At 41.7% G+C, this 25,670-nt stretch overlaps 1 protein-coding gene across 1 annotated transcript in view; it reads left to right on the top strand.

Moving 5' to 3' along the window:
- Positions 1-25,670, top strand: part of KCNQ5 (potassium voltage-gated channel subfamily Q member 5) — a 593,498-nt gene that overhangs the window by 509,749 nt on the left and 58,079 nt on the right. The window contains exons 8-10 of the mRNA XM_038743290.1: positions 7,534-7,628; positions 10,526-10,552; positions 20,134-20,354. Of these exons, the coding sequence (XP_038599218.1) occupies positions 7,534-7,628; positions 10,526-10,552; positions 20,134-20,354 (343 nt within the window). The remainder of the gene's footprint in view (positions 1-7,533; positions 7,629-10,525; positions 10,553-20,133; positions 20,355-25,670) is intronic.

The raw sequence follows: 25,670 nt of genomic DNA, 5'->3' as shown, positions 1-25,670 counted from the left end.
CCCGTTGCATTCTATAAAATCCATCATCTACAACAGAGTAAGCTACTCCTGCAATAGGTTTGGAACGATTGGAATAGTAGGAATTCCCACTCGTAATTATCACCTCTCTCACCATCCTACACCTTCTTACGCACTTCTTTTCCTACTGATTCCACAGTTCCCAAACACTATCTCTTTTCTCTCCCACTTCTCAGTCCACCCATTGTCTTTGGATACACAACACAGGTGTGAACTGCCTAAACTAGATCAGATGGGATTACAGCTGTCCCTGGGCCCCCCATCTGATCTTCCTTCACTCATTTGAAGAGGTTAATTTACCACATGGTTATGAGCCACATCCTCTGATTAGCTCCTGCCAACATGAAATATGTCTGTCTTCAGTTGGTTCCTGCCAACAGGATCTGAAACTGTGTTAAAACCTCCCCCCAGTTGATGGAGAGTATTCTCCTGAAAAATCAAAACCAGTATCCTTTCCTTTCCACTGCCCCATTGTCCCTGCTGCATACGGATATTCCTATTCCTTGGGATGCAGAGCTGTGGAGGGAGACAGAGAAGAGGCAGAGGAAGGGGTCTGGAAGGGATAGTTTAGTGAGCTAATGTCCCATCTTTCCTGCCTCTGCCCCTTTGTCGATAGTTTGACAACTACGTAATTTAAACCACTTTAAAAAATGGATGAGAAGATGAGAAACTGTGAAGCATAAACTATCGTCTTAGAGGATGTGGTCAGATAAATGGGTCATAGTTCAAAGTGACACTACTCTTTCATGGAACCTTCTCTCCCATATGTTCCTGTTCCCTCCTGATTTTTGCTCCTCCACTTACCCTCTCTTTCCTTGACTTCTCTTTCTTCATTTTTAATTTGCTTACTATTATTATTTTTCTTGCCCTAGTCTTCTATTTACTTTCTGTATCTCCTTGTTTTGTTCTCTTCCTCTCTTGCAGTCTCCCATTTGTTTGTTTCGGTGTTTTTGTCCGGCCTCTTCTGTTTCTTCTGTCTTCTCTCTTTTCTTTTCCTTTTACCTAATCATTTTGGCTACCCCCTTTTTTCCCCTTTTTTACTTCAAAGTTAAATATGTTTTCTCTTTTTCACATAGTTTTAATCCCAGTTTTCAAAGCAACACAACAAAAATAAATGTCAAGAACTTCATCTCTTGATTAAGGGGAAGACAATGGTACATTTTTAAGCTTTTGAAACAAACAGGTGGAGCTATGAAGAAGTAATGTTATTTTTCCCCTTTTTTTCCTCTCCAAGAGTTTTCCCTAATTCTGGATTGATCTCTTTTAGTCCCTGGGAGAATCTTCACTGGTGGTTTAATTGTTTTCAGAGCACCTAATGAATTCTCCTCAATGCCACTGTCCTTTAATCTTCTGTCACTGTTGAGCATATCTGTTCTGCTTTGTGTTTGAAATAGGGACCCCTTGTAATCAATCAATCAATCAATCGTATTTATTGAGCACTTACTGTGTGCAGAGCACTGTACTAAGCGCTTGGGAAGTACAAGTTGGCAACATATAGAGACAGTCCCTACCCAACAGTGGGCTCACAGTCTAGAAGGGGGAGACAGAGAACAAAACCAAACATATTAACAAAATAAAATAAATAGAATAGATATGTACAAGTAAAATAAATAAATAAATAGAGTAATAAATATGTACAAACATATATACATATATACAGGTGCTGTGGGGAAGGGAAGGAGGTAAGATGGGGGATAGAGGGGGGGTGAGGGGGAGAGGAAGGAGGGGGCTCAGTCTGGGAAGGCCTCCTGGAGGAGGTGAGCTCTCAGTAGGGCCTTGAAGGGAGGAAGAGAGCTAGCTTGGCGGATGTGTGGAGGGAGGGCATTCCAGGCCAGGGGGATGATGTGGGCCGGGGGTCGACGGCGGGACAGGCAAGAATGAGGCACGGTGAGGAGATTAGCGGCAGAGGAGCAAAGGGTGCGGGCTGGGCTGGAGAAGGAGAGAAGGGAGGTGAGGTAGGAGGGGGCGAGGGGATGGACAGCCTTGAAGCCCAGGGTGAGGAGTTTCTGCCTGATGCACAGATTGATTGGTAGCCACTAATTTCTAATGGTAAATAGTAGTTGCTATGAGAGAGAATGAGAAAAGAGCTTGATGTGGCTGTCACTCATTAAAGAGAATGGAAAAAGAAATTAGTTCATTATTCCACTGACCTCTGTTGGACTTGACTGGAGCTGCTCTAATCAACAAGCTAGTGAGATTGGGTAGCCAGTCTCAATTTCTGATCCATGTCTTTATTAACCAATCTTATTTTGTTCTCGATTGGTAAAAGCTCATGCCAGTAAGATTAGAGAGAAGCTGATTTGATTCACCTTTAAATGAGAAGAGTAGATCCAGCACAGACAGAGCAGGAGGGTGTTTTAAAATGATTTAGAATTTTTCAAATAAAAAATTCCTCTGAGATCTACATCCGTACAAGGCGTGCTTGACCCTTGGTGCTAAAGGAATGCTTGCCATGTGGAATGAGCATGAATCTGGGAGTCAGAAGATCTGGATTTGAATCCCTGCTCTGCCACTTGCCTGCTAGTGATCTTGGACAAGTGACAACTTCTCTGTGCCTCAGTTTCTTCATCTATAAAATGGAGATTCAATACCTCATCTGTCTCCCACTTAGACTTTGAGCCCCATACGGGACCGGGACTGGGTCCAATTTATTTTGTTCCTGCCCTAATTCTTAGTACATTGCTTAGCACATATCAAGCACTTTTTTTCTTTTTTTATGGTATTTGTAGAGTGCTTACTATGGTCCAGGTACCGTGCTAAGCACTGGGTAAGTACAGAAGAGCTCACCTCCTCCAGGAGGCCTTCCCAGACTGAGCCCTCCTTTTCCTCTCCTCCTCCCCTCCCATCACCCCCCTGCCCTAGCCCCTTCCCCTCCCTATAGCACTTGTGTATATTTGTACATATTTATTACTCTGTTCTATTAATTATGTATATATAGCTATAATTCTATTTATTCTGATGGTATTGACACCTGTTTACTTGTTTTGTTTTGTTGCCTGCCTCCCCCTTCTAGACTGTGAGCCCGCTGTTGGGTAGGGACTGTCTGTATATGTTGCCAATTTGTACTTCCCAAGTGCTTAATACAGTGCTCTGCACACAGTAAGTGCTCAATAAATACGATTGAATGAATGAAAGTACTAGATAATCAGATTGGACACATTCCCTGTTTCACACTGGGCTAACGGTCTTAATCCCCACTTTTACAGAGAAAGTAACTGAGTCCCAGAGAAGTGAAGTGACTTGCCCGAGGTCACACAGCAGAAAAGTGGGAGAGCCGAGATTAGAACCCAAGTCTTTCTGACTCCCAAGACCATGGTCTACCAACTAGGCCATGCAGCATCTCATAACACTTGGGTGTTAAACACTTAACAAATATCACAGTTTCTTTTATTATTATTCTCATTATTTTCATTATCATTATGACTTGTGAAGAGAGTGCTTAGCCAACATAGTGAGTCAATATTTTTGTAGTCAGATGTCTCAAGACTCCAGAGCTCATATAAGGACCCCTGTGCATCACTGCATTGTGCAACTGTATCCAGGGCTTCTCCAGTGCTTAGTTCCAGAACTGTAAGTCCTCTGCATCCCAGACACCATTCATTCAATCGTATTTATTGAGCGCTTACTGTGTGCAAAGCACTGTATGAAGCACTTAAGCGCTATACTAGGAGCTTTTCAATGTAAGCCGACTGCCAGCGGAGAGAGGGAAGCAGCACCGGGCTTCCAGCACCCCTGTCCTCAGCTGCTCATTGAGCCAGTTCCCCAGGCTTTCAGGACGCACGCACAAGCTCCCCATCTCATGACCACATTTGCATGGGCTCAAACAATTCCAAAATATCACCACAAGATACACCATTTCCCAGTCCCTCATCGTGGGGAAAGAAAAGCCACAAAGTTATGACTTTTAAAAAAAACTTTTGAATTAAGGCATTTGGCAAAGAGCCTTTATTTTTCTCCACAGAGAACGAGCCAAAACAAAACAAAACTGCTCTGTGAATGTTCGGATGATTGAGAAAGCACAGTGAAATTCATCAGTATTGCAGAGCATAGAAATATGTTCTTTTCTAAAGGTTTGCCAGTTTGCAAGTAGCATGGCTCTGTTATTTTCCAAACTTATTTTTTCAATCATTAGAACAATAAATCAGTCAATTGTATGTATTGAGCACTTTTTATGTGCAGAGCCCTGTAGTAAGTGCTAGGGAGAGTAGAGGAGCAGCATGGCCTAGTGGCAAAAGTACAGGCTTGGGAGTCAGAGGTTGTGGATTCTAATCCCGGCTCCTCCACATGTCTGCTGTGTGACCTTGGGCAAGTCACTTAACTTCTCTGAGCCTCAGTTCCCTCATCTGTAAAATGGGGATTAAGACTGTGAGCCCCACGTGGGACAACCTGATCACCTTGTACCCCCCCACCAGCGCTTAGAACAGTGCTTCTCGCATAGCGCTTAACAAATGCCATCATTATCATTATTATTGTCTGCTGTGTGACCTTGGGCAAGTCACTTCATTTCTCTGGGCCTCAATTACCTCATCTGTAAAATGGAGATTGAGACTGTGAGCCCCACGTGGGAACAATCTGATTAACTTGTATTTACCTCAGCGCTTAGAACAGTGCTTGACACATAGTAAGTGCTTAACAAATACCAAACTACTATTAATTATTATTATTACAACATAAGAGAGTTCGTTGGTAGGCACGTTCCCTGCCCACAGTGAGCTTACAGGCTGCAAGGGGGACAGACACTAACATAAATAAATAAATTGTGGATATGCACGTAAGTGCTGTGGGGCTGAAGGAGGTGTGAACAAAGAGTGTAGATCCAAATGCAAGGGTGGAGCAGAAGGGAGTAGGAGAAGAAGAAATGAGGGTTTAGTTGAGGAAGGCCTCTTGTAGAAAATGTGCTTTTAATAGGGCTTTTTAAGGCTATAAAGTGCCATAAAAGTGTGTAGAGGTCTCTGAGAAGTCCGTGCTAATCCTTTTCTGTATAGTGAGTCAGTATGGCTAGGTCAACACAATAGGCAGAATTAACCAGATAATATCTTAATTACCTATAAAACTGAGAAAAAAAATTGTGTTTGGAGGGACTGAATTGTCCAGAGAGGCTCTCTACACATTTTAAATGTTAGATGATTGCCACCTCTGTTCTTTGCTTACACCTAGATGGATTTAAGTCTTGAGGGATTTTGCAGTATCCTATACAAAACACAAATTATGTTAGTTATGAGGAGTGCCTCCTGGGCATTATGTTTTCCATGGCCACCAGGGATCATACTAGCATGTTGGATGACATTAACCTTCTCTCCCATCTCCCAATTCCCCACAACTGCTTGAAGAATACAGGAACTCTCTTAACAAGATGATTTCTCTAAACTCATAGCCCAGCTTCCAGCTTCCCCTTCTTCAGTGGAAGATAAGAAGCACTCGATCTGCACCATGATAAATTAAAGTCTCGGTTCACCTTGAATTGCTCCCGCAAGATGGCTAGCAGGGACTGCAAAGCCAGGAGAGTAGGGGGATTAAGAGAGAGACAGTCGATTTCCTGATTCTCAGTCACATCTAGAGACAGACAGAAAAGAGAATGCCAAATGGAGACAGCAGGATTAAAGCTAAGAACAGCACCCCAGTGTTCTCTCTACATTTGAAGCCACTGGAACAGTTAAAACATTATTAGGTCTGCAAAGACTGGGACAGAGTGTTGCGTTAATGTAATCATTTAACAGTTAGCCTCCAACAGTAAAATGGAGACATACAGCAATTTATTATTTCTCCGCTACTCCAATTAACAAGAAAATGAGTACTTAAAGAACCGTGGCCTGGCAGTTATGTTAGTGAGCAGGAATAATGGAACCTCCTCTCCATGTCTATTTTGTCTTAAATTAGCTAGCAACAACTCCAAGATGGGTGCCACTTAGAAGCCATTTCTCATAGGAGAGAGAAGTGAAGAAAACTAGGTGGAGGTTGGGATAGATTTGAAATAAAAGGGAAGAGGAGCCGACCGCGTTTTGAAGAGCATTTTCCATCTTCTGCAATTGTAACTTGCTCCCCGCCTGCCCCTTGCTCTTTAAATCCCTAGCAGGTGATCTTCCCTCAGTCCTGTCTCTTCGCCAGCTCAGTGGCAATTGTGGGTTCCAGGGCTGTGGCATAACAGAGACTCCATTCTAACCTTGTTTCAGAAGGCGGTTGTCCGAATCTACACTGTTCCTGCAGAAATCATTTTAATAAAGCTACCATCTTAGGTGTCGCTCCAGGGAAGAAATCTGGGGTTCTCAGCAAAGGAGAAGCAGTTCCAACAGGAGATCGATACCTTTTCACCTGCTTGCTCTTGAATCATTTTGCAGATTACATGCATTCAGCTATTTGAAATCATTAAAGAAATGCAGACTCCCGATGTTTGAACATGACCTGAAACTAGTTTCATCACATTTTCTGTAACAGAGTGAGATAGCGAATAAAATCAACTCAAGGAAAGGTCCTTGCCCGTCTTTATAATCATTAGCGTCCATGTACATCTGCGTAAACAAGAACTGGGAACTGCCAAAATTTCGCCCTTAGTCCTGTGAGCTGAGAGTCTTTCCTTGAGAAGTCTCACGTTATTTTTAATTTTTAATTAAAAACCCTTTCATACCCAGAGATGTATCTGCTCTGGTGCTTGGGAAACCATATTTTATCACATTATCATGTTCTTTAGCTTTGCATCTGAAAAAGAGCAACGTTGAGGATATGCTGATTAGAGCCATTTTGCTCAGGGGCCTTTAATAAACAGCTTGACATTTCAGCTAGTTACAACACCATCTCTCTCCAAGCTAATAGATGAAAGCTCAGGTGATTTCCCTTGGGAATGTGACTCATCCCTAGGTAATCACACACCAAATTTTGAGGCTTGATTCCCCCTCCTCCCCTCCCACCCCGCTCTGGCCAGACCTCTATAATGCCCAGAGCTGCCCTGCCATATTTTGCTGTTCCTATTTTGTTTTGGGTTCTCCATGACATAAAACCACGGTGCTTGCTGTCACAGCCAGAAATTTCACAGAATTCAATCATTTAGCTGGAACCTTCTAATCAGCACTCCTATCTTTGAGAGCCCAGGAGCTGGGTAAAGTCCTCTTGTCAGGCCCCCACACTTCGAAATTGAGCTCAGGCATCCAGGCCATTTAACCCAGTTAAGCCAGTCCAACAGGCCGGGTTCTTGGTGTGAGCAAAATGCAGAGTGTTCAAGAATCAATTGACAGCTTCTTTTATTTCATTCCTTGTTGGTTCCCTTGTGCTTTTCTATTGTTTCCTGATACCAGGCTGCTTGGAGGAATTATGCTACTGACTCCAGACGACCAAGCTTGACAGCCAGCTGGCGATATTATGAAAGTATTCTTCCATTCTTCAGGCATGTATCAGTGCTATGAGTGATAAGAAAAAAACCCCAACATGTATTGGTTTACTAATCTGCTTTTCCATTTTCTTTTGTTTTGTCCCCTGCTCCCTCTTGCCTTGTTTTTCTTTTTTTACCACATGTCCTGCACGTAGTGTGTATGGCGTAGTTATGCGGCTGATGAGAAGTCGGTTTCCATTGCTACTTGGAAGCCTCATTTGAAGGCCTTGCATACCTGCAGCCCTACAAAGTAGGTAACATTATGGCAGCCAGTGCTGCACTTGGTGTCTATTCAGCTTTTTAAAAAATTAGTATTAATGTTTGGCTTGTCTCATTCCTTGTTTTTCCTTAAGAGTACCTACTAACCAATTGGGCCAGTAACATTTAATGAAATCAATATCATCCACTCTATGCTGTACATTGGACCCTAAAATTCCCAGGGCCCAACAAGACAAAATCAATCATTCGATCGATCCATCAATCCTGACTCTGCCACATATCTGCTGTGCGACCTTGGGCAAGTCACTTAACTTCTCTGTGCTTCAGTTCCCTCATCTGCAAAATGGGGCTTAAGGCTGTGAGCCCCAGGTGGGACAGGGACTGTGTCCAATGTGATTAGCCTGTATCTACCCCAGTACTGAGAACACTGCTTGACACATAGTAAGTGCTTAACAAGTACCGTCATTATTATTATTATTCTCCCATGCCTTAATAATTCCGCAGAGGAAAGAGGCTCTGCAGGGGAGAGAACTGAACTCTGAAGGGAGAATTAGACTCACCCATATAATAAAATAACAAAACTCTCAATTATTAACTAAAGATCATCCTGATGATAGTAGTTCAATGCTAACTTCAATCACAAATGTTAATAAATATGAGTTACCGTTTTAAATTCATTTATATTCAGGAACATTTGTAGCTTCACTATCCGACTCCACTATGGGAAACCCAATTTCTTCATAGTTCATTTAGCCTAGCAATGAGCTGAGAAGTAAATAGCTTCTGTGCCTATGCAGCTTATACTCTGAGGAATCAGAGGCAGTGATATTTTGGTTGCTCAATAAAACACTGAAGTCATATATTTGTAGTTAACTAATTCATCCATCAGTGATGTGTTTTGTAAAAACGAACTATGTTTTTAGCATTACATTATCTTCAAATCTCTTAATGATCTATAGCAGAAATGAGCTAAATCAACCACAGAGCCTTTAGTACATTTAACACAAATTTAGATTAAATGAATACTGAAATTAAAAGAACACCAGTTTTGCTATTTCATCCTAAATTGCCAATATCATTATCACCTTCATGTCCCCAGTAGACCTCTCTAAACAGAATCAGTAGAAATAAAATCGAAACTGTTTTGCAAGTTGATTCTCCATCCCTTCAAGGTTGAGATGGTATCCAGCAATGGATCTTCCCCCGGCCTTTTTGTTAAAAGATTCAGTACCTCTGTGAATAGGAGGTGAAAAATACACAGTCTATACTTTCAACCAATAGGAGGAGTGGGAAAACAGTATGTCCTAAGAATTGGGACTCTGCCACTTGCCTGTTGTATGACCCTGGGGAAGTCCTTTAACTTTACTGTGCCTCAGTTTCTTCATCTGAAAAATAGGGAATAAATACCTGTTCTCCCTTCCATAAAGACTGTGACCCCTGTGGGTAACAGAGACTTTGTCTGATGGGTAATTTTTATGGCATTTGTTAAACACTTACTATGTGTCAAACACTGTTCTAAGCACTGAAGTAGGTATAAGTTAAGTAGATTGGATGCAGACCCTGCACTGCATTAGGCTCACAGTCTAAGTCGCAGGAAGAATGGGAGAACTGAAGCACAGAGAAGTGAAGTGACTTGCCCAAGGTCACACAGCAAGCATTTGGCAGAGCTGTAGGGAGCAGCATGACCTAGTGGCAAGAGCACAGGGCTGGGAGTTAGAGGACCCAAGTTCTAATTCTAACTTTGCCACTTGTCTGTTGTGTGACCTTGGGCAAGTCACTTCACTTCTCTGGGCCTCAGTTACCTCATCTGTAAAATGGGGATTAAGACCGTGAGCCCCATGTGGAACAGGGATTTTGTCCAACCTGGTTATCATGTATCTACCCCAAGGCTTAGAACTGTAAGCACTTAACACATAGTAAGCACTTAACAAATACCATAGTTGTTGTTATTATTATTATCTGCTTTTCTGGTCTCTACCCCACTACTTAGCATTGTGCTTGGCACATAGTAAGTGCCTAATAAATACTGTCATCAATTTTTTAAAGAGTCACTCTGCCCCAACCAAATTATGGTTTAGAATCTACAGAATCAATCACTGAGACAAAAATTATTGAGAAAATGTTCTCTCCCCATCTGCCAATCCCACAGACAGGACCAGAACTCAATTCAGTGTTTTGGGGTTTATTATTATTATTGGGACAAAAAAAAATTGATCTTTCTCCATTTAAGTGACTTAAATCCATTAAGATTGTGGGTCTCAAATACTAATTTTAGAAAATATAAACCAGTCATGTAGAGGAAGTAAAACACTTTGGGAACATTTATCAACTCCAGAGTACCATTCAATGCCCTGGAGCAGCAGCTTATATTGCATTTTTTCATACCCAAATTCAACATAATGACTAGGACATTGCTGTTTCAGGAGGCTGAGAATCAATGCAATGTTCCAAAATATTTAACTAGCTTTTGTGCAACCACTTGCAATCTAGGAAAATTTGACTCAAAACAGTAAATGGTTATTCAGTTTTAGGAGAGAATTCACACGTAAAACCTTAAACTCAAATTCAGGATAGCATTTTCTATGTGTTAACTCTCGTTTGCTTGTGCCTTTTGAATCAGATCAACTTTTATTCCTGCAGATAACTTTAATAAAAAATCTATGGGGTTGCTTTTCCTGTATGACAGCAATGCATTTGCCTATGTGCTTTGCCCCCAAAATCTTTAGCCTGTTCTGCATGTCTTCAAATTTTGAAGCCTTATTTATAAAGAAAAGCTAAACTGTTTGAATGTGTTTTCTGAAATTGTTAAAAGTAATTGTTTCTAATCTCTTTCCAGTTTAGCATTTATGTCAAGTGTAAACGAATCAATAGTTGTTTCTTTAACTGATTTATCAACATTGTTTTTCTTCCATACCTGCGTACCTGAAGGAAAGAACAAGGAGAAACTACAAGCAGGTTTGTGTTTTGTCTCTTCTTACCTGCTTATTTCTGAGCCTCCCATTCCTTGTGAGTGCTGTGAATGTTTTCTTTATAAGTAAAAAAAGATCCTCAAGTACAATTTGATTAAGGTGACCTTTGTTGATATCTTCGGAAAATGCTACTTTATTGGTTTTCCACTAGAGAACATTAGTTTTACTCCCTCTGCCCGGCACTGAAGCAGAAAATATTCTGCAGGGGGAAATTCAACACTGAAAAATACTTTGGTGGTTTTCCCTACTGCCTTTTTAACAGGCAGAAATTCTACCCAAGTGACTCAGGAGATGGGGTCTTTTCAGATCTGTCTGGTTGATGCTTCTGTTCCCACCCCCTATCTACCCTTCTTTTTTTCCCCTTAAATTCCCCCTATTAAACACATGTCTAGCAATCCTCACCTCCCAGGGCTAATTGCCACCTTCTAAAGATTTTCAAGAAAGGATGATGCGCACACTGAAAACAATATGGTCTGCGAAGGAAGTTTCAGTTGGTTCTCCTGCAGTGTGGAAGTTCTGATTTTGGAGAATCTCGCATTTCGGAGAAATCACGTTGTAACAGGTCTTGACTGATGCCACGGGTGAACCCACTGACCATTTCTTTTGACACTGCATTATGTTCCAACCAGAGAGAAATTATTTGCCAGAAAAATGATCCCTAATCAAAACGCATAATGAAGACACATGTTATGAGAGAAATGATCGTGCATGTCTACCAAGGAGAGCAAAAAAGGGGCTGAATTATTAAATCACCTGTAAACCAAGCCAAAAATACCCAGACTGAAGTCTGTAAAGTTCTACAGGAAAACCACCTCCCATATTTAATAATGTAATATACTTTTAAAAAATTGTATAATTTTTCTATATTTAAAATTTTAAAAATGAAAGCCCACACAAAACACAACCTTGATTTGCATAATCCAAGTGAACTCAAAAGGCAAGCAGTAATCTTATCTAAGTGGGCAACCTAACCAGAAAATTGAAGTTCTAAAGCATTTTTTAGTTGAAATTGTAAAGTGGGGTTCTCTCTTGAGCTCTGTGGTCCCACCTCAAATTTTTGGTTACCAAAGAAAATTTCTGCCATGCAGTAGTTTCTACAGATGGGGGATGTCGAGTGTTTGGAATGCTGTAATTCATTCCATCGTATTTATTGAGCACTTACTGTGTGCAGAGCACCGTACTAGGTGCTTAGCGCTGTACTGATTGAGAGAGGCATAAAAAATCAAGCTCCCTTGATTGGTGTATTCATTTATATGCAGGATTCACTTTCCTCGAGTTTTTCAGTCAATCCATCATTCAGTGGTATTTATTGAGTGCTTACTATAAGCAGAACACTGTACTGAGTGCTTGGGAGAGTACAATACAACAGAATTAGCAGGCAAATTCCCTGCCCATAACGAGCTTACAGTCTGGAGGGGAAGAAAGATATTTTTTCTGTTCAAATCCCTTCAGTGTTTCTGGGGCTTGTAAGAAATTTAAAATGAATAATGCCATACTCAATCAATCAATAACATCTATTAAGTACTTACTCTGTACATTGTTCTAAGGGCCTGAGAGAGTTCCAATAAGGATTACATTATCTTAAATTATATCTCTAAAGTTACAAGAGATCTGATGCTGCAGTCCTTTCTCAGGCAGAAATTACATGAATATATGCACTTATCAATCAGTCAGTGGTAGTTATTGAGTACTTACCATGTGCAGAGCACTGTACTAAGCACTCGGGAAAGTACAATACAACAGAATTAGCAAACACATTCCCTGCCCATAACGAGCTTAATCAATCAATCTTATTTATCGAGTGCTCACTGGGTGCAGGGGACTGTACTAAGTGCTTGGGAGAGTACAAACAACAATATAACAGACACATTCCCTGCCCACAGTGAGCTTACAGTCTAGAGGGGGAGACAGACATTAATATAAATAAATCAATTCTGGACATGTACATAAGTGCTGTGGGGCTGTGAGACTAGCTTGCAGTCTAGAAGGGGAAATGGACATTAATGTAAATAAATAATTTACAGACACGTAGCTAAGTGCTGTGCGGCTGAGGATGGGGTGAATATCAAATGCCCAAAGGGTAAGGAGCTAATGAATATTTTCCCTTGATGAAGATTACAGAATTGGTATTCCAGAGTCTTAATGTTGGCACGCAGCCAGGCATACTTTGTTGTCCTGAAACACTCGCAGGAGACTGTACTTCTGCACAGAGTAAGCACTTAATAAATACTTGTGATTGATTGATTTCTCTGCACTAGGGCTAAGAAAATGCTACAATGAAGTTTGGTCCATCAACTTCTGGAACACAAGAGAAAAGAAGGCATGCAGTCCATGGGGAACCTGATTTTGTATAGTGCTGGTACAGCTTAGTTTTAGAGACCACTGTTATTAAAAAGTTCTCCTTTTTAATTCAAACTGGAGCCTCTGAGAGCCCCTAGCTTGAATCCCTTTAGGCCAGACTCAATTGAATTGCACTTTAAGCACAGGCTATCTGCTGCCTTCATCAATTATTAATCACTATTAAGATAGCGTGTTTTCTATTGTCGTTGTTGGGATTTTTTCCCTCCAGTCCACTTGGTCTGCCTATTAAATAACTCCCAGGAATGAACAGCATTAAAACAATTTCTCTGAAATTATCTAATCCTTCTTTGATTAACTTAGCATCTTTTCCCAAACATTCCAGGTTATCAAAGAATTTGATGACAACCATGTTAAACTGATTTGATTTAAATCGTTTGTTCCTTTAAAAGAGTTCTTTAGATTTATTTGTAGAGAATAGGTGCTATGTTCCTGTTCTCAACAAGGTGTGAGCACTTACAAGAATGTCAATTTGCCAATAAACCCAATTTACACGTATTAAGCCCTCATCCATCATGGATTTCATATAGCCACTTCTTGGTTATTCAAAAGCAGATTGTCCAGTCTGTGGATTATCCAGGCCTAAGATCATTATTATTATCGTTGTTATTGTTGTTGTTATTCTCGTTAAGCAATTACTGTGTGCTAAACTAAGTGCTGGGGTAGATACTTATTAATCAGTTTGGACATAGTCCTTGTCCCTTCCATGGCTCACAGTCTAAGTAGGAGAAGGTAGAATTTAATCCCCATTTTAACAATAAAGGAATTAAGGGACAGAGAAGTTAAGTAACTTGCCTAAGGTCGCACAGCCGACATGTGGCAGGTGGGGGATTAGAACCCAGGTCCTCTGACACCCAGGCCCTTCCATGAGACCACGTTACTTCTAGATCTGCTTATTTTTCTTTTCTATTATCCAACTTTACTGCTTCTTGACTCTATCAGAGAGCATGCAGAGTCAAATACAAATCTGTTCATTTTGCTGCTTGGGTTCTGGAATAGCTTTTATGAGGAATTCAAATCTATTGCCCCAAATGAGATTTTTTTTGGATTATCTTTGCATTTCTATTTCTGTGCTTCCAGGCTTCCCCATTAGTAGAGATAATCAAGAATTGACTGAGTACCTCATTCCATACTCAATATTATAATTTAGTCTGTAGGAAAATATTAGAAATCTTTCAGGCCACCTGCCAGACAGTAGCATATCACACAAATTGTTTTATCCTGTATCTGAAAAAATGGATTGCCAAAAGAAAAAGTCTTAAATATCTAAACATTGCTGATTTATTTTTTCAACATTTCTGATTTTGTGCCTGAAATTTTGTGCTTTGATGCTCTGAGTCAGTGAGGGTGGGGGTTTAATATTTTGTTGGTAGTTGTGTTGTGTCATGTGTAGCATTTTAGACAAGGATGTGTAGATTTTTGCCAGAGCTGCACAAAGCAGTCAGTACTTTGCACTTTCCAAATTTCTGTGCACATATCTTCTGGTCTTTATCCTTCCTTTTCTTCTAACTGTGATGCTCTGAGTGATTTGCATGTGCTGTTAAACCAAACTAAATGACATCTGTCTTTGTTTTCTCCACTTCTTTAAAATAAAATATGTCTTTCTTTATCGCCCAATTCTTAAGCATTTTGAGAACAAAATTTTTCTTTAAATTATCTTCTAGTCCTATGCATTCAAGAGAGAGAGAAAGGGAGAGAGTTAGGTCTTATTGATTAGAATAATTGTAAATGAGATATTGTACTTTTTAAATGGTGAATTTAACATTTATTCATCTTCTGTTTTGAGTCTTTTTAATTTACAGTCATTTACACCATATATTGTTCAGAATTTAGCCCAGTTTGCAGGTTTCACAAAGTCCTCTGCACATGGATAGCTTATATGTAGATTAGCTACTACATCTTGAAGAACTTCATTGCCATCACATTTTGTAAAGTCTACTGGGATCGGCAGATCTGTTTTGATCAATCTTTTCCAAAATGCCCTGAACTTTTTGTTTTTGTTGTTCTCAATCTCTTGAGCAATATAGTGCACTGGTAAACCTCAGCCTCAAACAAGACGCAGTTTTGGGAGAGTTACCTAGTAGATTACTCTTAATCACTTCTTAAGTGGAAAACAACATTATACTAGCAACACTTGCAATAGCTGCTCCAAATCTGGGGTGTTTTCCAGCTTCAACACGTGGGGATTTTGTATTGGATTCTTGTAGCAGAGTTGAGCTGGGCATGTATTACTTATACACCATGATGAGAAAGGAATTACAACTGAAACTGGAGCCTGATTTGGCTCTATTTTTAGAACAATCAACCTGAGCCTTTTCCTAGTAGTGAAACGCGTAGTAATGTGATCCTCTATTTCCCCTCACTCCTAGTAAGCTATGTAATAATAAACAGAAGCTCTTCAGGATGTACACATCTCGGAAACATAGGTATCCAGCATCCTGTCCATTGACATGATATTTGAGAATGCCAACTAACATCAGGTGCATGATCAGTTTACGATCCTCTTCCCTTTAGTGCTTTTACAGTTTCTGACTCCTCCTTGGGGGCTTTTTCCTTGAGGTTTTCTTAACTGCTTGTAAGTTTCCTTGTTGCCTGTTGCCTGCAATGATACATCTCTACTACAGTGGTGAAAAGGGCTATCCATCACGGTGTTGTCTATAAATATCTCGGCGCATCTATCCAATTGAACAACTGTTGTGCTGCCGCACGCGTTGGCTTGTCTAAGCCCAGTGATCCTGTTGTGGCTGAGATGGGAACTTGCTGAATGCTTTATCCTGTGAAAGGGCTGAAACAGTCATTGACTACGTGGATAACCACATCCTTCCAAGTCCAAGAGGAATAATGCCGTACCAGTGATGAGGGGCTTCGGATGTCGCGTCACAGTTCCTTTTGTATAGCCCATGAAGTCAGACGCCACGTGGTAGGGTGTTTCGGCACCTTCTGGAAACTTCCGATTGCTACCGAGTAGACAAGCCCCATGGACAGAGCTTGGCCAGGCATGACCTGGATCTGCTCATTAGCTCTGAAGAACAGGCTGCATGCTCAAAACAAGCCGTGGTTTAGCGGAACTCTGTTGAGCTCTCGGTTTCCCGTCCCAAAGGGTGAGTCATAGCTTGCCGAGCTCCCGTGGATGCTCCTTGGCACAAGCCTGAAATCTTGGTACAGCTATCTTTCAAGGAAAAATAAAATTGAAAAGTAGCGGAAATAAAATTCGACCATCTGAATTGTCAGCAATGCACTTTTCAGTAACTTGGGCCTAGTAACTGTTGGATCAAAAAGGTCTGTTAATCTCTGTTGAGAGAAAGGAAGAGAAGCCAAGTCAAAATTGGCTTTTTAAGGGAGCTCAAAATTAGATCGTTTTACTGCAAGGGAAAGGAGACCAAAAAGACTGTTATTATACTAAACTTCGAAGAAATGACATAGAAAAAAGATCATTTCCTGAATTTTCAAAATGCAGTGTTCTGGGAATTTTCAAAGATGTTAACATGTTGAATTTATTTCCAAGTGATTTCTTGAGCACTGGGTTAAGTCCTGTATTTTAGCAAGTAGATCTAGAGTGCAGAAATAGAAAGAGTAGAAACCACTGAAACTATCAATTATCCCTTTCATTGCTGCTTTAATAGCTACTAAGAATCATGGAAGGTAATGAAAGTCAGCTCAGAGATCCATATTTCACTACTTTACTAGTTCAAATTTTTGCCATTGTTTATTTTTAGAAGAGTCATCTCTTAAACGAGACCAATCTTTCACCTTCCATTTATTTTTAGATTTCATCACTGGGATGATAAAAGGGGCAGTAGGGCACCATAGTCCTTATCGATCCTTACTTGGGTATTTTTATCCATTTCCCCTCAATTTAAATAGTTCAGAAAGGAACCGTGGCTAGAGAGCTTTCAGAAAATCATTTTATTTAAACTATACTTCCTTTATAATCCATCTTTAAACCTTAAAATGTGTTTATATCAAGTATGGAAAGGATGTCTGAAATGACAGCTCTTTCGATATGGGATCAATTTGAGCAAAGGCGCAGTGTTCATTGTACAGTTTTCTAGACTTCGGACTCAAATGAGATCATCAGATACAAAGGACCTGAGGTTATCAAGTGGTGGAAAGGGAACTTGCTTTTTCTGCCATCAGTTCTGGAGTCCTTTTTGTAGTGAAAACTCTACACAGCATAGTCCCCAAGCTTAGTTAACTGTTTAGAGTTGAGAGAGATGACATTCTAGGACCAACCCCTGACCTGTTTTGTTTAAGACTTTGTACATTTTTGAAAGTGGAGAAAGGGAGAAGTGTGAGAAAGTTTTTAGGTAATCAAGCATGCCATTTAGAAACAGTTTTGTCAAATGCTGTGAAATCTTTCTACTGATGTGATTGTTTTAAAGCATTCTTGAAACTGACCTCATTACCTGCTGCCCGGCACAGCATGTGCTTTGCTTGCTGCTTTGAGTCATTCACGTTGGTCCAGAAGTATATTTGTATTCGATCTGAAAAACTGTCAACTGCATTATCAACCTGTCTGAAGTTGTCAAGAAATCTCATGACCTCCGTACCACATCATTTGATTTTGTTACATTTAACAAACACGTGAAATGTCACATCTTTTTAAAGTATGGGTGTCATCTGTTGTTTTATTAGGCATGAAAAATAAATGTTAATGTTTCTTAATAGCAACAAAATACATATCCACTAAAAACATTTGCTGTTGGCATGCTGCAGTATGGGACAGTGGACGTTGCGGTAAGTGGAAAAGTCAAGGCTTCCAGTTGATAGTTGAATTATTCTCATCAAAAAATTCTACTTTGACATCACACCCCTCCCCGTCCCTCAAAAAACATTCATGGGCCATGTCTCCCCAGGGCAAATGTGCTTTTTGAGGGAAAAAAAAAGCTTTTTCTAGAAATATCCATTTCCAAACTATGCAAATCAAACATTAAGACCGGAAGAGCACCACTGCATTTCAGTGGTGCCAACAATTCGATCTCTGTGTTCTCAAAAATGTGTTCTAGTTGTGGAAAATTACACATTGACGGAGAGCACTCACCCCATTCATAAACAGAGGTGGGGTACCGAGGCTCTGCTTCCCCAGGAAGTCTTCTCTGTCCAGTGAAGACCTTGCACAACCATATAATCTCCAGTCTGACCAGGCTCAAAAATGTCATTTCCAGAAAAAATGAACTGGGGGCAAATTCTCCTTACTGTTTCGCTGAAAACAACCCAGTGTTTGAATCCTTAAGAAACCTGTGAGTTGTGTGGAGGGACTACGGATGGCACTCATAAATACCAGACACACATGAAACTACATATGTCACCCCAGGTGTGTGGAGTAAAGTAGCGATGTCAAAAGTGCAATTTTGCAGGCGCACGCCTAGCTCACTCATAATTGCAGCATTCTCTTGGCAAGATCTCGGAACTCTCCCACTCGCCATCGAGCCTTTGTGCTCCCTTCCCAAGACTCTCTGAGCACAAACATCACTTCTGAAGCTCAGAACTCAGTGGCCAGAGCAAGGCCAGGCTCTGAAAATAAAAATACTGGACATAAAGACCTATGGTGCCATATTCACATTTGCTACTTTTTTTTTTTTCAAACAAGCACTGATTCTGTCCTCTGCAGGTATGGCCACACTGCAACTCTTCAGCCTTTTTAAGGACCCAGTAATTTTTACAGGTTTATAATAACTTGCTTGCCCCTTCCATGAACAAACTGAACATTTTACAAGTGAAAAAGTCAGAGGAAGGGAAAATGGGTATATAATGTTACTTGACAAACAAAATGCAATAATAATAGTAATAATAATAATAAAGTATTTACTAAGCATTTGCTATGTGCCAAACACTGTATTAAGGGCTGGAGTAGATATAATTGTGGTATTTGTTCCGTGCCAGGCACTGTTCTAAGCACTGGGATGGATACAAGTAAATCAGGTTGGAAACAGTCCCTGTCCCTTGTGGGGCTCACAGTCTCAATCCCCATTTTACAGGTGAGGTAACTGAGGCACAGAGAAGTGGCTTGCTCAAGGCCACATAGACAAGTTTCTGAACAGGATTAGAACCCATGGCTGCCTGACTCCTAGGCCCGGGCTCTATCATATATGCAGATCAGATACAGTCCCTCTTCTGCATTTAACTCACAGAGGGAGGGAGAACAGATGGGGAAACTGATGTACAGAACAGTTAAGTGACTCACCCAAGGTCACCCAGCAGGCACGTTGGAGGAGGTGGGATTAGAACCCAAGTCTTCCTAATTCCTAGGTCTGGGTTCTTTCCACTAGGCCACACTGAGAAAGAGAAAAGATTTAGTTTATTCATACTCTAAAGTTTTAGAAGCTTCACCAGATCACAGACGAGTATATGGATGAGAAAAATCTTTAGTTGCAGATTCCAATATGAGAGCCGTGCTTGATTTTTAATGAAAATCCCGTCTTCAGTTCAGGCAGTCTCCTCCCAAGTGTAGCTGGCATTTCAAAACTGACTGCCTTGACCAAGCCAATTTACTAGTAGCTGCCACAGCAAATCAATAACCTCTTTAATAGCAGGAAATTGTGTTAGCGAACACATGATAGACCATCACATTTCTATTCATCAGTCATCACACTCATTACTTCTGTTGGCTGTTGTATTTGCGTCTGTTGTTTGTCTGACACAAATGAATGTCGTAAGCATAAAGAAAATTGGAAGCAAAAGTGATGTTTGTTTAATGGTGGGTATGCAGTGCTGCAAACTGTCTTGAAAATGCATGACCCTATCAGTGTCATAGCCTTGCCTGCAAAATAAGCAGCATGCAGAAAAAAAATAGAACCGTCTTCCCGTTTTGCTGTAGAAATGATTATAAATGCTACATTCTAGCATGAAACTATTTGGGAAAAAAAGAAATCTGTGACGCTGGAATCCCAACTGAAAAACCTAAGGTGAAAGCCAAACTAGTATTCGGCTGCATTTGGCCTGACTCCCCAAACTGCTGCTGCTTAATGTTTCCTTACTGAATTCAACTAGACGGTGTGCCTAAGAATTTCAACTATTTCACGATGAGTTAAATCACACAGATCAAATACATTTCATCTTATGAATGAGGGAAAGAAACACATTATTATAATCACTGCTTCTGAAAATACATTACTAAATGAAATGTACATTTGTTTGCAGTCTTATAAAAGCATGTGCAATTCAAGCTACTCATTGAAACTGGGATAAACCCACTTCTGTTTTTCACAGCCAGAAGCTAAGTTTTAAAGAGCGTGTGCGGATGGCTAGCCCCCGGGGACAGAGCGTTAAGTGCAGACAGGCATCGGTCGGAGACCGCCGGTCCCCAAGCGCTGACATCACAGCTGAGGGCAGCCCCACTAAAGTGCAAAAGAGCTGGAGCTTCAACGACCGAACCCGCTTCCGGCCTTCTCTCCGCCTGAAAAGTTCTCAACCCAAACCAGTAATAGATGGTGAGTCTTTTTTTGCTCCTTTTTTTTTTAATGGCACTTGTTAAGCATGCACTAGGTGCCAATCACTGTACTGAGTGCCGGGTAGAAACCAGATAATCAGGTCAGACCCAATCCCTGACCCGCTTCGGTCTCACAGTCTAAGTAGGAGGGAGACGGATTTAATCCTCACATTACAGAGGAGAAAACGGAAGCACAGAGAAGTCCAGGATAAAAACAGACAAAGGGACCACGGTGGGGGCGCGATTATGTCTGCGTTGGGGTTGGTTTATGTCTGCGTCTGGGTGTCCTATCATATCTACTAATAGCTAGTAGAAGGGGTTGCACTATGACCCAAAATGGCACCATGGTGCCTATGATTAACACCTGCCAGTTGTATGATTCTAGACTCTAAGCCTAGTGTAGGCAGCGATTGTCTTTTATTCCTGAATTGTACTTTCCAAGCATTTAGTAGAGTGCTCTGCACACAGTAAGTGCTCAATAAATATGATTGAATAAATGAATGAATGATGCAATCTGACTCCAGTCAGTCATATTTACCGAGTGCTTAGTATATGGAGAGCACTGTACTAACAGCTTGACAAAGTACAGTAGAAAAGAGTTGGTAGACACATTCCCTGCCCACCATGAGTTGACAGTCTAGAGGGAGCTTACAGCATGGAGTCTGCTCCCCAGGTCTGCTCCTCGAGAAGCTCTGTGCGTGCATCCCCCCTGCACAACCACACAGCCTCTCCCAGATCTCCTCTCTGTCCCTCCAGAGGGACAGTGGCCCCGGGAGGCCAGGGGATACCGAGGGGAATACCCTCGGTGGTCACAATTCCAGCCTGGACCTAGTCACTTGGTTTCTCATGGCCCAGACAGAGGGATCGTGACTCAGGTGCGGTAGTAGCAGTGGTCTCAGCAGCAGTTTCCTGTGTCCATCTGAAAGCATCCTCGCTCCCACCCCTCCAGAGAGGCCTCTCTGTCCCTTTCTGTGCCTCTGCTTCCTGGCTTTTCCTCCTCCTCTTCGCCATTCGGGAGGCCAAAGGGGGATGGGACTTGGAGGTGGCAGTATTCATCCATTCAATCGCATTTATTGAGCGCTTACTGTGTGCAAAGCACTGTATTAAGTGCTTAAGCACTGTACTAAGCACTTAGCCAAGGCGGTGGCAGCAGCAGCTCTTCGTGACTGGCAGGGAGAGTCCTGGACATGGTGGCTCAATCTGGAGTCAGCTCCAGGGGAGACAGCACCCCAAAGACCCTGACCCTGCCGTGGGGGTCAGCTCCAGGGAAGGCTCATGCCCCCGGTCGCAAGATCGGCCAACTTCGTAATTTAACTACGAAGACAGTTGATCAGGAGCTGATATGAACCGCTCGTTTATCGGATCACCTTGAAGGATTTCATCTGATTAAGATATTGCAGTGCAAAATGTCCCAATCCACTGGGGAACCCAGACAAGTGGAAGCAGGACTACACCCCAGGTCCTCCGACTCCTAGACCCGTACTCTTATGACGGCCACGCTCTTCTTCCCTGCTCTTTCCTGTTTTGACTTTTCCTGAAGTGAGCAGCCTAATAGTGCATGCAGAAAGCAGGAGGCAAACCTGGCGGAATCTGTTAAGTTTATTTATTTCCTTGTGTATTTAAAATTAACATTTTTGCCTTCGGGTCTTTGAGCACCAATTTACCTTTTTAACCCAACTTGTACTTCCCAAGCGCTTAGTACAGTGTTCTGCACACAGTAAGCGCTCAATAAATACGATTGAATGAATGAATTAATTAATTAAAATCTGCTACTAAAATTCCCATTTTAGAAAAAGGCACGGATTACCTGCAGAAGAAATTTTAGTTGTTCCACATATATGCAGAAGCAGATCTCTTCTGTTATATTTGAGGCAAGACCAAGATGACTCTCTTGTTGGTTTTTCAGCTGCCGAGCCATGCTCCAAGAATCTCCCTTATATTTATGATATGTGCATGTTATATAAATTAATATGCAATAGGATACATATATGACTGTGACACCAGATTCTGAGTACATATGTTGGCCAATAGAAATGCTGTGTGACCTTGGACAAGTCATTTAACTTCTCTGGACCTCAGTTACCTCATCAGCAAAATGGGGATTAAGACTTGTGAGCCCCACGTGGGACAACCTGATTTCCTTGTATCCACCCCAGAGCTCAGAACAGTGCTTGGCACCTAGGAAGTACTTAACAAATACCATTATTATTATTATTATTATTATTATTATTATTATTATTATTATTATTATTATATGGAGGCAGTATGGCCTTGTGGAAACAGAATGGGACTGGAAGTAAGAGGACCTGTGTTCTAACCTTAGCTTAGCCAATTGCCTACTGTGTAACTATGGGCAAGTAATAGCTTCTCTACCTCCATTTTCTCATCTGTAAAATGGGTAAGTGCCTGTTCTTCCTCCCCCTAAAATGGGTATTAAGTACCTGTTCTTCCTCTCCCTTAGACTGTGAGCCCCATGTGATTAGCTTATATCTTCCCCAACACTTAGAACAGTGTTTGACACATCAATCAATCAGCCAATTGTATTTACTGAGCACTTACTGTATGATGCATAGTATACGTTTAACTGATTCCATAATAATTATTATTACTAATAATAAAAATTGTGGTATTTGTTATAAATAATAATAATGGTTCTTGTTAAGCCCGAACTGTGTGCCAGGCACTGTACTAAGCACTGGGATAGATACAGGCAAATCGAGTTGGACACAGTCCGTGTCCCACATAGGTCTCAGAGTCTTAATCCCCATTTTACAGATGAGGGGACTGAGGCATAGAGAAGTTAAGTGATTTGCCCAAGTTCTCCCAGCAGGCATTCAGAGGAGTCAGGATTAGAACTCAGGTCCTTCTAACTCCCAGGCCCTTGCTCTATCCACTAGGTCACGCTGCTCTCTAATTTATAGCTTGTGATAGCTATAATAATCTAAGCCTTACTCATTCAATCATATTTATTGAGCGTTTACTGTGTGCCAGAAGGTTCATCAGTGTATCCAGGAGCATGTGCTGCATGTATTGATCATTGGCACAATTCTCAGAGAATCAATCAATCGTATTTATTGAGCGCTTACTGTGTGCAGAGCACTGTACTGAGCGCTTGGGAAGTACAAATTGGCAACATATAGAGATGGTCCCTACCCAACAGTGGGCTCACAGTCTAAAAAGAAGAAGAATATGAACTAGTGATTTATCATTTTAGAGTGGTAAGAGCTCAGTGGCCAGGACATTCTTCAGTTCTCGGTTTGTATTGGGAGAGAGTGTCAGGGGAACTAGGTGCCTGCACCTTTTCCAGACTTTGTCGCTGGATGAATCCTCCCGCATCCGGAAGGCTTGAGGGAAAGACGAGAAGATCAGAAGCTCCTCTATTTCTGGGGATGCAATGCGTAGGCAGAGCTATAAGAGACATTCAGTTCCAGTGGATAGAGCTGGGGCCTGAAAGTCAGCAGGTCATGGGTTCTAATCCCTGCTCTGCCACTTGTCTGCTGTGTGACCTTAGGCAAGTCACCCCACTTCTCTGGGCCTCAAGTTCCCTCACCTGTAAAATGGCGATTGAGACTGTGAGCCCCATGTGGGTCAGGGACTGTGTCAAAGTTGATTGGCTTCTATCTACCCCAGCGCTTATGGCATAGGGGATAGAGCATAAGCCTGGGAATCAGAAGGTCATAATAATAATAATAATAATGGCATTTATTAAGCGCTTACTATGTGCAGTACACTGTTCTAAGGGCTGGGGAGGCTACAAGGTGATCAGGTTGTCCCACAGGTGGAAAGGATGGATCTTAGCAACGTTAAGTGCTAATCATGTTCCGGGCACTGTACTAAACACTGGGATAGATATGAGCTAATCAAGTTAGACACAGCCCATGTCCCACAGGGGGCTCACAGTCTTAATCCCCATTTTACAGATGAGGTAACTGAGGCACAGAGAAGTTAAGTGACTTGCCCAAAGTCACACAGCTGACAATTGGCAGAGCCGGGATTTGAACCCATGACCTTTGACTCCAAAGCCCATGCTCTTTCCACTGAGCCATGCTGCTTCTCATGGGTCCTAATCATGGTCATGGGTTCTAATCCCCTCTGTGCCACTTGTCTGCTATGTGACCTTGGGCAAGTCACTTCACTTCTCTGGGCCTCAGTTACCTCTGTAAAATGGCAACTTGTACTTCCCAAGCACTTAGTAAAGTGCTCTGCACACAGTAAGTGCTCAATAAATACGATTGATTGATTGACTGATTGATTGTGAGCCCCACATTGGACAGGGTCCATGTCCAGCTCGATTTGCTTGTATCCACCCCAGTTCCCGGTACATAGTAAGTGCTTTACAAACACCACAACTAGTATTATTATTATTACAGTGCCCGGCACATAATAAGCACTTTAAAATACCACAATTATTTTTTATTATTTTTATTATTGTTAGAAACAATGTTTCCACTAAGCTGCATGATTGTGCCACCACCTGTCTCATGCCATAGACATTCTGGCACTCCACCCAAGGCATCGGGATTCCAGAACAAGTCCTAAGAGTCAGAGAAGGACCCCAGAAAACCCTACCCTCTTTGAGCTCTGACATTGTTTGTTTGGTTTTTAATGTGACATGGTTTCCATTCATTGAAAAGTGATCTACATTATTGACCCTCATTCTCCAAGAAGCAACATGGGCTAGTGCTTGAAAGTCAGAAGGCCCTGGGTCCTATTCCCAGCTCTGCCATTTGTCTGCTGTGTGACTTTGGGAAGTCACTTTACTTCACTGTCCCTCAGTTACCTCATCTCCAAAATGGGGATTAAGACTGTGAGCCCCCTGTGGGACATGGGCTGTGTCTAACTTGATTAGCTCATATCTATCCCAGTGCTTAGTACAATGCCTGGAACATGATTAGCACTTAAGGTTGCTAAGATCCATCCTTTCCTCTCCATCCAAACTCCTACCATGCCAACCCAAGCTCTTACCCTATCCCAACTTGCATACTGCACCTGCCTCTTTGCTGACCGCCCCAGCCTCCTGTCTCTTCCCAATCTAATCCATACTTCACTCTGCTGCATGGATCATTTATCAACAAAAACATGTCTCCTTACTCCTCAAGAACCTCCAACGGCTGCCCATCCAACTCAGCATCAAACAGAAACTCCTTACCCTTGTCTTTAAAGCACTCAATCCATCCTACCTCACTTCACTGATCTCCTACAACCTTCAGCCCAGCGCTCACAGTGCTCTGATCTCGTCTATCTCACCGCCAACCCTTTTCCCATCATGTCCTCCCACTAGCTAGGAACTCCCTCTCCGTCCATACACACCACACCA

Source organism: Tachyglossus aculeatus, chromosome 1 (genome assembly GCF_015852505.1).
Source record: "Tachyglossus aculeatus isolate mTacAcu1 chromosome 1, mTacAcu1.pri, whole genome shotgun sequence".
Lineage (NCBI taxonomy): Eukaryota > Metazoa > Chordata > Mammalia > Monotremata > Tachyglossidae > Tachyglossus > Tachyglossus aculeatus.
Note: the sequence above shows the minus strand (reverse complement) of the source record. Positions and strands in the feature narration are given on the sequence as shown.